Below are 18,533 nucleotides of genomic sequence, written 5' to 3' on the forward strand. Positions count from 1 at the left end.
ACTTTCAGGTAATGTTGTGAATTGCCAATTTTGTTTAAAATGAATGCGGGATTTTGTAGGGTTGTGTCACAATTTACAAATATTGCATTATAATTGTATTGTTTAAAAAAGTGCTGCGTTTGCCCTCTAGTTGTTAATTATTTCATAAGCCAGGACTATCTTAGCTTTCTCTCTGTAATTCTTATATTATGTCAGCAGGTTTTTTTTTCCAATAAATAAGCTTATGCAATTTGTTTTTCTACCATCAGAACTTGTAAAATGGTATATCTGGATGAGTATATCTACTTCACACATCTGAATCTTTAAAAATATACATCCCCACATTACTTAAATGTTTAACATAGCAAAGCTTATTAACCAGCCTGTTGTAAAACTCAAGTCTCTCAGTTTTTTAAACAATTCTTAGTGTAAAGTTGTGAAAATGGAGACAATGGAGACAAGAGGTTTAAAGCACTGTCACTGGGCCATCAGGCTCATTTTACAGGTATTTGACTGATGTATTGTTGCATTAGCTGTCAGTGCAGTAGATCTGCCAAATTCTTACATGAAATCTTTGGTCCATTAGTTTAGAATATGCAGTATAAATCATACATATGGCACACAACTACAAAGCTAAAATAGGTAATGCAGTACTTTTGTTATTGATACTATTCAGAAATGTACAGAAAAAGAAGCAGACTGTGTTCATATAATTAAGGCTAGGTAGATATTCAAATAAGGGCGGCATGGAGGCGCAGTAGTAGCGCTGCTGCCTCGCAGTTAGGAGACCCGGGTACGAATCCCGGGTTCTCCCAGCATGGAGTTTGCATTGTCTCCCTGTGTCTGTGTGGGTTTCCTCCCACAGTCCAAAGACATGCAGGTTAGTAATTTTAAATTGTCCCTAGTGTGTGCGTCCTTCAGTGGGCTGGCGCCCTGCTCGGGGTTTGTTTCCTGCCTTGCGCCTTGTGTTGGCTGGGATTGGCTCCAGCAGACCCCCATGACCCTGTGTTAGGATATAGCGGGTTGGATAATGGATGGATGGATGGATGGCTAGATATTTAAATATTCGAAAAAAGTGTTAAAAATTAAATAGGCACAGTTAATAGATATCATAGTTTAGTGAAACTCTATGTTCACTATGACTGCAAATTAATCAAAACAACAAAACTGCACCTTGAACAATTGAACAAAAAAGACCCCCAGTCTGTCTAAATCTCTACCAGCTTGAAAAAAAAAAGGCAGTCGTGAAAGCAGAAAAGCCAGTTGCTCTTCTATAAAGATCAGTAACTTAACTGATCACTAAGAATTCAGCTATTAGTAGCAACAAGTACATTTGTTTCCCTAAGCTGTAATTGTTAGGCTTCAAAGCAAAACCAGAGCCCATTGTTTCTTAGAGTAAACGGTCATTCTTAATTCTCTTCTCACTTCCTACAGTCTTAGAACAAACTGTAGTATCACATTTTATTTAAAACATTTCTGTTTGAGTGTTATGCTGCTTAGAAAAAAAAACAAAAACTAAACAGTACACAACACTGCTTACTCATGAAACACATGATGAGGTACTAAAGTCGACGGCCAAGCCATTTTCGCTTAAAGTTTTCAAAAATGGAAATTTTCTTCATGAGTGTAAATCATACATACAACTTAAAATTGTTTGGCAAGTTTCACTCTGGTTAAATATCTCTGGAAGTCTGCTCCTGGGAAAACGTACATATGATTATAACAAGTTATTTTTCTTTCCTGTAATATTTCTGATGCAAGTAACTGAAACAGTTAACAATTAGAAGCCCTGATACTCATACATGGATGTGCAGCTTGACGCACACACAGCTCATTCATACACCTCCTCCGCAATCAGACTCTTTCCCTTCAAGTCTTTACTCTATTCATTCACCTTGGAACTTAAAATTCAGGACTAAACTGTGAAAGTGGTGATGGCTTTGGTGACGATCAGTAGCTCTGGTAAGTATTGTTTGTTTGTGTTTCAACATGTTTTCAACTAAAACTGAATAAACCATTTTCATTAAATCTGTACATTCTGTATATACATTGCTTACTGTAACTGAAAGACATATTTCATATGAGCAACTTGTCAATCACCTTTAGACTCAAATACAATAAATTACGTACATGATATTATTTTTGTTTTGTTTTTAGAATAGGTGTCACTTAATTAAGAAAGGAATAAGGAAGTCATTTCAGCAAAAAAAAATTTAATATTCCATTAGATTTAGTTAACTACCGTACATAGCAACAATGATTTTTTTCTACAAAAACTGCAGTAAAAATAGTGCATATATATATATATATATATATATATACACACACACACATACATATAGATATATATATATATATATACATATATATATATATATATATATATATATATACAGAAAAAGCGAGAGAGTGATAGAAATGTCTTATTAATGTGGGTAGGCAATTCAGATACTGTACATCGATAACAAAATACACAGTTGACCTTGTACAGTAACACATTATATATGAGTTGTTTTGATGATACATTCCTAGGCCAATTTAAATTCACTCTGATACATTTTTTACAAAGAAATGAGAAAATAAAACTGAGAACATTTAGTACAAGTCATAAACTAACAAAATAATATAATAGAAGGGGTTAACTTATGTATGCAAGAGAAAGTCTGTCTCGACTCCTCTCATTCCTGAGGTTTTTGCTGAGATAGTATAAATGAACATTATTTCAATGACTAGTATTACTATATAAGCATTATGTAGACTACGAGAACACTCTATGGACAAAACAGAAATTATTTCAAAACCAAAATACTGGGTCTTCCTTTTGAAATAACAAGAAGCCACTCAGAAAATCATACAAGTAATAGAATTTGATAATTGGCTCTTTCCAAAAGGCAAAAACATGTTATGTGAAAATAACAATTACAAAAAACAGATAATAGTGAATATGTATAAATTGTGATAAATCAGGCATACAAAGAATTATTATTATTAAAGGGAAATGAGAAAATAAAGGTAAATAAAATAACAACTGTGCAATCACAAGAGGTTTTCTTAAATGGAGTTCACTATGAAAGGCACTATATACTGACTAACAAATTGCTGTTTTTATTAAGCAGTGACTTCTGACTGTTCTGATTCTACCATTTCATACTCTGTACCATGGCTTCTTACTGAAGTGACTGCTGTAGTTGTTTTCATAAAAGCACTACAGAATTAATAATGATTGATTGATAGCTTGTGTCTCACATACTAAAAGTGTTTTTCTGTTATAAAAACTAATGAATGTGACATATTGATAAATATGGTTTCTTTTAAAGAAACATATGCCCTCAATTTGGAAGTTGTTTTTATTTGAATAATGAATCTGACATCCATTTTTTAAAACGATCTTCTTTTTATGCAGGTCCATAGAGAGCTGGATCCTAAATTATAGGACAGGATTCAAAACAGAAACCATCCCTGAACAAGACGCCAGTCTATTGCAGGACACAATCACACTCACACCTACATTCATTAAAACCAGGCACACAGAGTCACCAGTCTAAATAACCCGTAAGCCCTGAGATGTGGGAGGAAAGTGGAGTACCCAAAGAAAACCAATGTAGAGTCCAAACTATTTAAATACTGCACTTGGGCCAGAGACTGAACACAGATCACAGCAGGCATGAGGCAACAGCACAAACACAAACAGCATCTTTGCAGACACACTATTTTATTTATGAACTTTTCAGGTTTATCAAGGCATTTTGTAGAATATATAAAGTACTCATTTAGTTTGCTTCCTAAATTTGTAAGATTTTGTAAACCAGTTCTTGTAATTAAAAAACATCCAATATGTGATTCTTTTCTTCTGCCCTTTTGGGTGTATTTTAACAAATTAAACCTTATAAGTGTATGTTACAAAATGAAATAGTCACATTTTCATAATTTCTAACTAACTAATATCTATTTCAAAATGTATGTGCAATTTCATTTTCTTTTTTTAATTTAAATTTGCACTGCTATCCCATCTATAGTTACCTCCTGAGTCCACCCATTGCTGTCAGAATAGGCTTCTAATGAATGAACATTTTTTTCTGTTAATTTGCAGGTGTAAACTATTTAAAGGCTCAGCAGAGACTTTGTTTCCAGAGAGTCCTCCGGAAAAATAACATCCCCTAAAAACTGCTGGTGCCCTTCTATCGCTGTTCTATTGAGAGTACCCTGTGCTACTGCCTCTGCGTGGGGTTTTCCAGCTGCACAACAGCGCAGAGGAAAACACTTCAGCGGATCTTAAAGACTGCCCAGCAGATCATCGGCTGTTCTTTGCCCTCTCTGGATGAACTGCACAGCTCTCGCTGCCTCAGGAAAGCAGAAAACATCTTAACAAACTCCTCAGACCCCGCTCATGACACGTTCCAACTGTTGCCATCAAGCAAAAGATATAGGAGCATCAAAACAAAGACAAATAGACTGAATAACAGTTTCTACCCTGTTGCTATTAGGGCACTGAATGCCACCTCATCACCTCCAATGCAGCAGTGCAATAGATGACATCTTGTGCAATAGTGTTTCATGTGCAATTAAGGTCTTATGTTGAATGTTTGTGTTCTAACTTATTTCTTCTTATCCTTTTGTAATTATATTTATTTATATTTTGACACCACAGGGACTGCACCTAGTTTTGTTGTATTTGTTACAATGACAATAAAGATATTCTGATTCTAAAGAATAGTCTGATTTTTATAGATGAATGAGGCTTCTGGGAAATCGTTGGACTTATATTTTTTTAATTTAAACACTCTCAAAGAAAAATCTAGCAAATAAATCAGTTCATAATTTAATTACTTGCCTTGTTTCTGGTATCTATCTGTAGTCAGAGGTTAGCATCACATTATGACGAATAATTTTAATAAATAAGGAACTCTGTCAGTCCCTTTGCTCCACTTATGATAAGCAAGCATTAAACAAAATGTACTGATATACTATTTTCACTGCTTTTAGCAAATTTTAAAAATGTATTTCACGGGTAAGGTTTTGTCCATAATTTAATTCTAGCTTCTTTATAAATGACATATAAAAATCAGGAAATAAATGTCTTCAATCAGAAGTTGGTAAATTAATCTCCATGACAGAAAAAACAGCAGTCAATTTGGCTCCCAGGAATGAGTTTGGTGTGAGGCAGGATGATATTTTTGAAAAATCTATTAAGTATTATTAAGTCACAAACTGTTATCAACACTAAAACTAAATTAATGTATGAACAATAAATTCTGATGAACTTTATTCTTTAAATCATTGTTGTGATCAACCATACATGAAACAACCAAAATCAGACCGAGATGGAAACAGAACGTAAATGAACAAGATCACAAATGAATTTGGGTTTGTCTATCCAAGTTTATCTTCTTGCAGGACAACGGTAATCTGCTTTAAGAATAAACATAAAAATATTTAAGCACTGAACAATAGGAAAGGTATCCAGTATAAACTGTTTAGGCAAAAGAAGAGACACACCTATGTTGTAAACGACAGAAAATTTCAAGGATGTTGACCCAGCATAAATGTGATTAAACAGAGTTAACCACAAAGAGTATTTTTTTTTAAAGCCTCTTTTGCCAAACATAATATTTAAAAAAAAATACATGCAATTTTTCACAAGCACAATCACTCATGTAAGCATCATATTATCTAAAACAGCATCTAAAATTCAGTCACACATAAGTATTATTAATATTACAGACAGTAGTGGTTATTCTTGAAGGAATTCATGTCTTAGCAACGAACACAACAGAGGCTAGATTGACAAAAAAATAAGACCACCTTTTCCAAAATTCTTTTTGGCTTTAAAACCATCACAAGAGCAAAACATCTCACTGTATTCCTGCTAATGATAGTATCCAGGCATGCAGTGTTATAGTCACTGAAAAGGCAAGCAATGCATCACAGGAAAAAAGGTGAATGATGAAGTCAGTTTCACAATCACAGTGAGTCACAGTGTTTTTATAGTCCTTATGTGCCAAGAAAACCCAAAAGGCTTTTCTTTTATATACAGAAATGCTGTATAAATCAAAGTTGCCCTTTTGCTGTTACTGTGTATGCAGTATGACACTACCCTGTACCAATATAATGTTGCTTACATGTACAAGGCATTTTAAACATTGAAACAAAACAGAGGATCTGTGTTTTATGTCATTATTTACTTCTCTACTTTCAACAAGATTTATAAAAGCAAGCATTTTATACAATTCTTTTATTATGGTAGAAAACATACTTTTAAGTACAGTAGGTAAATCTGCATTTTCTTGCATTTTTGGCAGGCACGAAAGCTGAACTCTTAATATCAGTCCTCTGTTAAGAAAAACACATTTTCATTGCTATTCATGCATGTTGCTAGATTACTTATGTTAAAAGAGATGAAATCAAAAAGCAACAAATTAAAATGCCTTTCATGTGAACTCCCAGACTCACACAAATGGGAACAATTTAAAGTCACCTAAAATCCATCTTTGTACAATGCAAGGAAACAAGAGTATTGGAGAAGAATATGGCATGAACATTTAAAGTTCACACAGATAGCGGTCAGTCTGGGATTGAACTGAATTTCCTGGAGCTGTAGAGCAACCACCCTTTTTATAAGGTAAGTAAAAGATTTCAAAGTATCCTTTCATTATCTTGCAATTGTAAATTCTAATGATTTTTACGGAAATAAATGTTAAACAACATTGTTAAACAGTATTAGGTCAATCATGGACAATTAAAAAAAACTCATTTAAACTTAAATACAAACACAATACAGTTTACAAGGGGACATGAAGTGTGACAGTTATATGTTTTTAAACAATAGGCAGCTGGATAAAAAAATCTAGCTATAGTATGCAAAAGTATCATAAATCACCTACTGCTGTTAACATTAAACAGTGCTAAAAATGATGACGTAGCTCACTGATGATCTTAAAATAACACTGTGGCAGCAAACACATCAGTTTGGGGTTCACTAGTGTAACAGTTCCACACTTCTACAGTTGAACAATGTCATAATGTATGAGTTCATGTTTCACCAATACCCTTCATTGTTTACAGGTATCTTAACAATACAGTTTATCCACTAATGTATAACTTATGCTAATTGTTTCTCTGGTCGGGAAAACAATCCAAATTGTCAACAAGGACGAAGGATTCAATTTCCGCAAAATGACACATCTATTTTGTTGTATTTAAAAATAGATGAACAAGGACGATAAAAATAAATGCTATCTGCTACATCTCTGTAGTTTAGCGTTTTTTTTTGGTTGCTATTTCATAAAGAATGCCTTGTAGCATCTTAAATAGCTGAATATTTGGCAGCGTACAAACCTCACTACAGTTTCAAACTATAAAAAACAGTTATAGAAAGCAACACACAGTTGACAGTTAAATGCAAACACTGCATTTTGTAATTTGTGGACATATGACAAATGTTAGTCATAAAAAAACACAAGATACCAGTAAAGCATATTGTATGATTAGCATCCCTCTCCAGGAGAGAGTTAAGATAATGCCAATAATGTGTTAAGGTCAGTGCATGCATTTGTACAAACTGCCACTTCCAGTAATCAGCAAGATGTTCGTGTACTGTAGGTATCAAGCTAAATGCCTATATATGCCATGCAGCTGCACATTTCAGCCAAGTTTTGTTTTAACAAAATGACCCACATGCCCTAAAAGAAAAATCTCTAACTGATAAATAATATTGATAAACTGCCAGTGTTAAGCAGCATTCAGTGATTGGAAGATTAAGCAGTACTTTCGATACAGCAGGCCTTTTTATATGAACTCTAATTCCATTAAAGGCACTGTTTAAATGCCATGCAATTTGTTTGCCCAACACTGATTATCAAGTATCTCTGGAATTGAATCCAAATTGAAACCAAACATTTCCTTGATGGATTAACAATAGAACATAAAGTGAAAGCACAGTGAAGGCTATGAGTGACTACCAAGGTAATGCACAGATATCAAGTGACTTCCCTTCCAACTGGTCTTCATGGGAAGCAAGGCGTTATTTAAATCCAAAGACTGTAGTCCAATGGAAAATGCTTGAAACAATTAAATGGTTCCATCTTTCACTTTTCACACATCCAGCCAGCTTCTTCAATGAAACTTTGCTGCTGGAAGGTCTGGGCGTCTTGTCTGAATTATTTTTGGTTTTGGGCAGTTTTTTGGTTCCTCTTCGTCTTCTTCATTGTCACTGTCGCAGACATGGACAACAACACTAGGAGTGGACTCCGTTCCTGCATGAAGCTCATATTTCTCTCCTGAAAGAACAACAGTTGAATCATAGATTATTAAAGCTTATTTTTTATTCAATCATATTGTACCACACCAAAAATGAACTTACAAAATCATGATTACTGTATTAGAATATGAAGTAATGAAAAATGAAAGGTCTGTCATAATATGCTGTGGTGTAAGGATCCAAGCATCACCGGGTGGTTTTGGAATTGGAATTCTTTATATCTGGTGGTGGAAAGCAGTCATTATAATGGGCCAAGGTGGCCTTAGAGCATGCCAATTACAAATCAAGTTTAATAAGCTGGACGTTATACACAACTCAATATTTCAAGACTGGAAAGAATCAAGCCAATTCTTTATTTTAATATCAACAAATTTAGTATCTGATTTGGATTGTAAAAAATAGGAGTTGCAGTGTTTGCTTTTCATATTAGAAATTGCAATATTTATATGAATTTGGCAGACCAATACTGTTTAAACTAATATTAAACACATACATGAATATCTTACAATGTAGCTACGTTATTGCCTATTGACACTGAAAGCAAAGCAGACTCAGCATCAGAATGGCGGGTACAAAAATGTTAGTCATAATAAAACTGATTAAAAGATGTAATTTGAAGTCACTGAATGCTATAATCAACAGAGCTTTACAGGGGCAGACATGAGAAGGCATAGTAGAAAAGAATTTACATATTAATAGAAGGAATTATATACGTCAAGAATCAATCAATTAGTGGTGAACTTTAAGCATGGAAAAAGACTATTTTCACCTACATGAATCAATGGCCAGGTTTTAAAGGCAGCACAGAATTTCAAGTTCTTAAGCACCAACATTTGCAGGTCCATAAACACTATCCATCTGTTAAAGTCAAGCACCTTCACTAACGTCTGTTCTTTTTGAATTAATTAAAAAAGTTTGGAGTGTCATGAGGATGCAATCACCATTTTGTACAGGTCATTTAATTACCTACTACATCACAGTTTGTTAAGACAGTGTCACAGTCGAGAACAGGAAGCAGCAAGAGAGCTGAATTCACAGCTTCTCAAAGCATTGATCACCACCTCTCTAATGTTGATTCACTCTACTACTTTAAAATGTAATCCAAAGCCATTGACAATTTTTCAATTTCATGCCACATCATCTCCCTACTCTCTTTTCATCTGGTAAGCAATGTGGGTCTATCAAAACCAGGTCTACCGGATTTGATAACAGTACTTACCCACAACCTGTGAGATGCAGGAGCTGAACATGTTGACCATAACAGTTTCCTATCCAAGTTTGATGACATGTATAATAGTGTTTGTGTTAATTGGTTTGGGGACAGCAGGGAAAAAATAATTTCTGTGTATGTTTTACAATACACCTGTAATGATGTGTAACATTAGTGAGCTTCACTAAGTTACATTCCAAGAAACCCATATTATTATGGCAATAAAGTAATGTATAATCACAAATTCTAAAACAAAATGCTGAGTATGTTATCTCAGCAATATACCTCTATTTAAAAAATAAATAAAAGCATGTTGTAAAATGTATTTTAAGTGGTCAAATATATTTATAGTGACAAACTGGTAAACTAACCATCCATAACCTGCATAACTTAGTTAAAGTCCTAGAGCCAATAGCATCGGATGCAAGGGTGGACAGACCCCATAAGGGGCAGTTTACTGCAGGACACACTCACACACACGCCTACTCTAAATCATATGAAGTAAGTTTTAAATCTCAAATTCACCAAATAACTACATCATTAGAAATGTGGGAGGAAAACTGGACTGAGGATAAATCATGCAGAAATGGATACATCTGTCAGACTGAACACAGACTGCACCCAGGTTAAGATTCAGATCATTTCATCCTTGGTTTCAGTTTCACATCAGAAAATCCCAGAAGTGTATAGTCTTTATTATTTAATTCAATCAATCTTGATTAAATGAAATACATAAAAATGAAGAAATAAAATTAAAGATAAGCCCTTCATTAGATGATATGGAAAGTATCATTTCATTTACAGGAACCCTTTTTCCTTTTTTGGTTTCTGGTTCCTTAAAACAATCCTAGCAGTACATAGTTTATTTTCTTTTGCAGAGTAAGTGAGTATATTCAAGTAGCATAGATTCAAAACTAAAACAGCACCCTCAATTTCACAGAAATTGTCTGAGGTTTTGCACCACACTGTTTCCCAAAAATTAACTATAACTACTGTGCATATTCAAACTTAAGCAATACAAAGCTGAAATGTATTTTTTGCTTACAGAGTATTTGGGGATTAATGCTTTCTTCACTGACTTTTCTCCTCATATCTGACGTCAATGCTACCAGCTAATGCCAAGGGCTAATTGGTCAGTGTCATAGACGGAATTTGTGTGATTGGGCTTATAATAGCAACACTGTTATAATATGTCACATTATAGTGAATTCCAAAAGCATAATACAGAACCTTTCACCAAAAGGGACAAAGGTTTAAAAATATCCTCATATTAAGAATTTTACATTTTGTATCTTAAGTGGAAACATATCACAGCTAGCCAACATTCTTTTAAATGCACCTAACAATCTATTTCAATCTGATTATGGTTTATATCATTGAAATTAGTAGTCCTTCTGGAAGATAGCACAGCTAGGGGCTCTTAAAAGGTAATGCTGTGACTGAAGAGCACTTTGGGTCTCAGAAAATATAATCTACTGTACAGTTACTAAGGCCCCTAATAATAATAATAATAATAGTGCCTGTGTTTAGGATTTGATAGCTTATGCTTCACAGATAGAACATATTGCAAAAATTGCAAGGCTTACACTATATCTGAAAAGCTTACCTCACAGCTCCAGGAATCTGGGTTTGAATTCTACTCTGGCCACAGCCTGTGAGGAGTTTTCATATTCTGATTCTCAACTGTTCACGTTGACTTTGTCTGACTACTCTGATTTGATCCTAAACTACAGACAACATAATTGTTAGGTTAGCAGTGGAGGTCTGGAGTGAGTATTGATCTGGTCAATCATTAATTAATGCCTTCAGCTTCCAGAATATTATTTGGCTTCCAATAGGTGGGTTAAGAAAAAGTTTATAAAATGTCTATCATAGAATTTTTGAAGTATTTTTCCACTAGAGCTACTTTGACCTACATTATTTGTATGACAATGTGCTATATAAACAAATGTTGTTGTTATAGAGTGCCACACAGAGTGGAACTGTTACTTCACAGAGTTTGCATCACAGGCTTGGATTCTTCTTGGTCAACCGGGGTTCCCAGCTAATTACTAATAAACTGGTCACTGGGTTACTGTTATTGAAATTATTTTCTTCCAACGTTATACACCATGTGTAGAAGTGTTTCGGTGTTCTATAAAATATGCTGATATCCCATTTGGAGGGGGTGGTGGTACTTTTCTTCTCTCTTGCTGGTATGTCAGGCTCAATGAAATTTAAAGGATCTTGAACATGTGAGAAGTTATAACGGTTAGATGTAGGAATCACTTTACTGGTAGGGATGTTGAGTGGCCAGAGATTAGTTATAAACAGAACCAGTTTCAGGGGTGAGTGAAACTTTCTTTTTATAGTACATTAATGCTTACAAAGAGTGCTAGTAGGTGAGTCAAACAACGAGTACAGTGAGCCAGGCTAGAATTTGGAATTTAATTCTGTTTTGTTTTGATACTTCTCCCTTTGATGATCTCATTCTTGTGTGTTTTGTTAAATTAAACAACTCCTTTTGATACTTTTCAGTTGCGTGGCATTTTTGCTGTGGACTGGAACAGTGCACAGAAGCGCCAAAATGGATAAAGGGTGTTTCCATGCTGAAAAATAAAAAATGTTAGAAATACCTTGTTACATTATTATCATGTGTGATGAAAACTTAAAACCATAAAACTGTTGTTTCTAATTTACTTTTTTCACGTGTGTAAATACTCTTTGCTAGTTCTTATAAAAATAATTATAATTCTTAGCAATTACATAGTGCTTTTCTCGCTACTCAAAGCGCTTTACACAGAACTTCAAATACCACTAATGAGCATCATCCACCACTATTGCGCCAATATGCTCACCACACATTAGCTGTTAGGTGGTTAAGAGTTGAGAGATAGTTAGCCAATTAAAGGCAGGGGATGATTAGGGAGCCAGGATGAGCAGGCCATGGTGGGCAATTTTAGCCAGGACATCTGGATACACCCTACTCTTTACGAAGGATACCCTGGGATCTTTAATGATCACAGAGAGAGTCAGGATCTCAATTTCAGGTCTAATCTGAAATATGCCGCCATTATTAAAGCAAGGTGTTTCCGTGACTGCACTGGGGCATTGAGATCCACATTGAGATCCACATTCAGACGTCAGGGTAAGCACTGCCTGCTGGCCTCACCAGGGCCCGAACATGATTAGTTTCAGGTCGATTACCTGTTCCAGCTTTTACTCAGCACTCTTCTACTATATGTAAAGAAAGTGTATAGATATGTCAAATGTACCTAACTAAAAATATTAACAAATATTCATACTGTCATGGAAATGGAAGATGCTGAAAAGGAACTTCAAGAAATGTCACTGTCATTAAAAGAGTTTACTAATGCAGTTTGCTATTAACTTACTAATATATTTAAAAAGGCATATAAAAGTATGGTGTCATTTGTTCATGTGTGTGGAGTTTAAACACTCTCTCTCTATTTGTATTGATTTTCTTCATTTCTTGCCACATGAAATACGTGAGTTCAAGAATCACGGCTGGCTGTTGCCCTGGATAGTGTGTAAGTCTATCGCTGACTTTGCTCAGGCAGAACTTTCAAACCCAGGACTCTACAGCTAGAAGCAGCTGCACCAAAACTAGGGTATTGTACCATATATATTTTGAAATGTGGAACTATAAAATACTTCTAAATAATGAAAGCAAGATTTTTTAACAGTGGTACGAAATTGGAATTCATTTCATTGTGTACAACTGAAAATATTTTATGGATATTTATATTTGTGTCTTTTTTAAATTTAAGGCTACCTATTATTCTCAATTTTAACAATACAAGTTAACCCTTTATATAAATTTAATTTGCTTCATAATATTTTAATATATGTATGTTTTCATCTGTCATAATGATTTACAGGAGTTACATTTATTTTCATATAGTGGTGTTGGAAGCTATCTTGCAATTAAAAATGGGAAAGTGTAGAGGTATGTTTAATATAAACACAGCTGGGTTCCAACAAATGCATTGTGACATCTTAGGAAAACTGGATGACTGTTAACACAACAAACACTCCAGCCCTTTGCTAACTGTAAAACCATTTTATCCCAGTAGATGGCTGCAGCAAGCCAGCTTAGACTTGCTTGAGTTCTGTCTCCAATGGTAATTAGTTGTGATTTCTCATGTCCCATAAGAGAATACAGGCACAAAACAAAGAATATTAATCAAAGAAGAAATTGTGTGTATGACTGCACATCCATCTTTGTTAAACTCTGTATCATTCTCAAAGATAAAGTCAAGTGGAAACATTCTTAAATAAGCAATATAAGCTGTACTTAGATGGTGCTCAAGTAAAGGGCCGTTGGGCGTTACATGAACATTACCATTTTTAAAAATAATTATCCTTTGATAACTGAAAGACTGAGATGCATATGCATATTAGGTTATTGTGGCCTCTTACTTTAATAACTAACAGTCTTGGCAGGAGAGGAGTGAATTTTAAAACTTTAAGGGAATACAAAAATGATATCTGTAATTGTGTCAATTATATTTTCTTTTATCAATTGCATTATCAGAAAAGCCTAATAGAATATGTGGTAGAACATAATGCCTGTATTGCCGTATTGATTATGCAGTTATTTCATGACTTTTGTTTTCTCAATAAAATAAAAAGACATGCATACAAGGTGTGAATGCAGGATAGTAGAAATTGCAAAATATGTGGCACATAAATAAAGTGAACACTGTAGCTATTCTAAGTTACAAGAATGGCAAAAATAACTAAAGAAACCAATGGAACAAAATAGATGGATAGATTGGGTTGGCCATTTTCAGCCGTGCCACCAAGTTATACCGCACCATAAATTTCCTACTATAAGTGATGGTTGCAACTTTAAGCATGTTACAATAGACTGTCAGATACACAAGCCCAGAGGGCATTTTAACTATGGGGGTGTGACACTATAACTAACTATGCATCTGCTTCATGTGTTTTATTAATCAATACAGTTCTATGCAAAAGCATAAGACATAGCTTGACAAATACAGATTTGTGCTAGCCTGTCTGGTTCTGGTTTAAGCTTTACTGAGAATATGGACATCCAAAACGAGATGCATTGATTTTCTTTGTAGAATTGTATTCCACAGAATCAAAGATCCTCACAAAAAGTGAAAGAATTATGTGCAAAGGTTCTTGACCTCCTCTAATGCTCTCAAGAGTGGCATGGGCACATAATTGTGGATAGAAGCTAAATAATTAATTATATTTTATGCATAATGTTGATACTTTTTCCATCTTTTTGTATCAAACTGATTAAAACAGTCATTGTGTACCTGTTTGTTATTTTTTATTTGAAAAAAAAAAACAACAAATGAATATTTTGTTTGTAAATGTGTGTGCACTCTCTGTATAATGATGATTGTAAATATGTGCACTTTTCAACCAATCACATGTACAAAAGGTCATTTACCATCTTGTTGCTTCTTGATGACAGAAATTCTCCACTCAGCTAGCTCCCCTTTTATTAGCAACATTCACAGAATCTACAGACAATAAAATTCTACCTTAAACTTTTCGCCAAACATTAGTCAATGTTTTTTTAAACAAAATAAGGACTTGTTACAATCTGCATCATACAGACCAATTTCACTTCTGAATAATGATGTTAAGATACTCTCCAAAGTCCTAGCTAGAAGGATGGAGAAAGTGCTACTGCCTTTGGTAATATCACAAGACCAAACTGGATTTATTATTGGCAGACAGCTTCCAATCTTTGGCGCCTGTTTAATGGAATATATTCACCAGCAAAGTCAAACACCCCAGAGATATTATTATCGTTGGATGCAGAAAAAGCATTTGATATGATTGAATTGAATTGAGCCTTTTCACTACATTGGAAAAATATGGGTTTGGCCCGAACATTTGTGCATGGATCAAACTACTGTATACCAGTACAGAAGCTTCCGTTTGTATTAACAACATTAATTCAGACTTCTTTAAACTAGAACGTGGTACCAGACACGGATGCCCCTTGTCACCACTGCTTTTCGGAATCGCCATTGAGTCACTAGCAGTTCACTGTCGAAATGCTTATGAGATAAAGGGGATTATCAGAGAAGGACTTGAACAGAAAATTTCTCTATATGCAGATGATATGGTACTGTATATATCAGATCCACAAAATACTGTGCTTGCAGTCCTAACAGCACTAACACAATATTAGATTGGACACCTTCCCTTTTATCACCGCAAATCAGTTTAAATAACTAGGGGTTACATCACAAGTAAACATAAAGCTCTTTATCAACAAAATTTTGCCGTCTGTATGGAAAAAATTAAGCAAGACTTGCATAGATGGTTAACCCTTCATCTTACTTCAGCTGGAAGAATTAAAATTGTTAAGATGAATATCCTTCCTAAGTTTCTCTTTTTATTTCAAACCATTCCAGTATACATCAATTAATCGTTTTTTAAGAAATTAGATTCAGCCATAACCTCATTTATTTGGAATTCAAAACATCCACATATCCAAAGAGCGACCCTACAAAGACCTAAGGCAGAAGGTGGCATGGCTCTACCTAACTTTCAATTTTATTACTGGGCAGCAAACATACAAACCATAAAAACATGTACATGGACACAAATAGATGAACATATACAAGCTTGGTCCCCAATATAAAGAAGTACTGCAGGATTTTATTTCTATTCCTTGCTTGGTGCACCAATAAATGCAAGTTATCGCCAATATATTAACAACCGTAATGTGCTTCACTCAATCAGAATATGGAACCAATGCAGGAAGTATTTTAAGATAGAGCTTTTATCTGTGGCACCTCTGCACGAGAACCACCTTTTTCCACCCTTGCAAACATATGGAGTTTTTAATATCTGGAAAACATTTGGGATTAAATCACTTAGAGATCTGTACAGCATCCTACGAACAATTACATTCCAAATTTAACTTTCCAGCAACATGTTTCTTTCACTGCATTCAAATTAGAAATTTTGTTAAACAGAACCTGTCCAATTTTCCTCACATTCCACCTCCCTCTATGCTGGAAAAAATATTGTTCGGTTTAGAGGACTCAGACAGCATTTTCTGCAATATATAAAACCATTTTACAGTCCCTCCCTTTCAAAGATCCAAAAGGAAATATCTCTCACTCAATATCTCAGAAAAGGAGTGGAAGGTAGCAATGCAGATAATTCATTTGAGTGCCATATTATACAACTCAAAATTATATATAGTGCACATCTGTCTCGTTTAAAATAGTCCAAAATGTTCCAGGGCAAGATCCCACCTGTGAACGCTGCAATCAAATTCCAGCCTCACTGGGTCACATGTTTTGGACAGGCACCAAATTAACATCATTCTGGACCAAATCTTTAAATGCCTTTCAGACAGCCTTGGTGTCACTATCCCTCCTAACCCATTAACAGCTGTGTTTGGTGTACTTCCAGATGGGCTTAGAATGGAGAAGGACAAACAAACTGTAGTTGCCTTTATTACACTACTAGCAGAATACCCACACTTCGCAGCAGAGAAGTAGTGTGTTAAAGAAGTTATGAAAAAGAAAAGGAAAAATTTCAAAAATAACGTAACATGATTGTTAATGTAATTGTTTTGTCATTGATATGAGTGTTGCTGGCATATATATATATATATATATATATATATATATATATATATATACATACATGTGTACATATATACACACACACATATACTATGGGGTGCCAAACAGGCAAATACATTGATTTTGTGAATATATAAAGTTGGCGTCAGAATATATAAAGTCAAAACTTGAATGTATAAAGTCAGCGTCGGTATATATAAAGTCAAACTTGTTTCTGAATATATAAAGTCAAAATTTGAATATATAAGTCATCGCTGGAATATATAAAGTCAAAACCTGAATATATAAAGTCACTCCTGAATATATAAAGTGAAAGTCAAAATCTATTGATTGAAACGACTCTGAACTGAACTAAGTTAACAAAAACGTATTCAGAAAAATAAATTAAAAAACACTGTTCGGGTTAATGTTTTGAAAATGATGCATGTGCCCTGCCCAGGATTGGTTCCTGCCTTGCGCCCAGTGTTGGCTGGGATTGGCTCCAGCAGACCCCCGTGACCCTGTGGTCGGATTCAACAGATTGGGAAATGGATGGATATTCCAGTGCTGACTTTGTACAGTATATTCCGACGCTGACTTTATATATTGATGTTTTGACTTTATATATTGCAGTGCTTACTTTATATATTCAGAAATATTCCAACGCCGTCTTTATATACTCAGGTTTTGACTTTATATATTTGGGAATGACTTTATATATTCAAGTTTTGATTTTATACATACCGACGCTGACTTTAAATATTCAAGTTTTGACTCTATTTATTCCGACAGTGACTTTATATAATCAAGGTTTGACTTTATATATTCGGGAATGACTTTATATATACAAGTTTTGACTTTATATAGTTAAATTTAGTCATCATTGCATAACTTTTTCTTTGCCATAGAAATTTAAAGACTAAATTCAACTTCCATTCCTAACAAAGATATTTCTGGCGACTAAATAGAACCTACTTATATCAAAATTCTAGCTATTGAGCTGTCGCCTACCTGCCTGAATAAGTCACCCTCGCTTCGCTCTTAGTTTTTTACCGTTAATTTAATCAGGGCTAGTGGCGGAAAAATGATAAAATGGAAGGAGGATTACACTGAGTATGGCTTTACCAAAGCAACTCGCTCGCTTCTTATTGTTTCGCTGCCTTCTCCATTATATAATGCATGTTTTCTTCAGTGCTTTTTGGAGCTCTTCCTGGTTTTCTACGCACTGCGTTGACAGTCAGTTCACGTGATTACGTGGGAGAGTGATGATGTCACACGAAACTCCGCCCCCCACGGCTTTCGAGCTCAACTCCATTATAGTAAATGGAGAAAAATAGCTTTCAGTTATGACCATTACATGTAGAATTTCGAAATGAAACCTTCCCAACTTTTGTAAGAAAGCTGTAAGGAATGAGCCTGCCAAATTTTAGCCTTCTACCCACACGGGAGCTTGGAGAATCAGTGATGAGTCAGTGAGTGAGTCAGTCAGTCAGTCAGTCAGTGAGGGCTT

General features: G+C 34.7%; 1 protein-coding gene across 2 annotated transcripts in view; it reads right to left on the minus strand.

The window, feature by feature from the left end:
• Positions 1 to 6,053: 6,053 nt before the first annotated feature.
• rcan2 (regulator of calcineurin 2) overlaps positions 6,054 to 18,533 on the minus strand; it is a 167,415-nt gene continuing 154,935 nt past the window's right edge. For both annotated transcript variants that reach the window (XM_039748940.1, XM_039748941.1), the window contains one exon: positions 6,054 to 8,255. In XM_039748940.1, the coding sequence (XP_039604874.1) occupies positions 8,092 to 8,255 (164 nt within the window). In that variant the 3' untranslated portion in view covers positions 6,054 to 8,091. The remainder of the gene's footprint in view (positions 8,256 to 18,533) is intronic.

Source organism: Polypterus senegalus, chromosome 3 (genome assembly GCF_016835505.1).
Source record: "Polypterus senegalus isolate Bchr_013 chromosome 3, ASM1683550v1, whole genome shotgun sequence".
NCBI lineage: Eukaryota > Metazoa > Chordata > Cladistia > Polypteriformes > Polypteridae > Polypterus > Polypterus senegalus.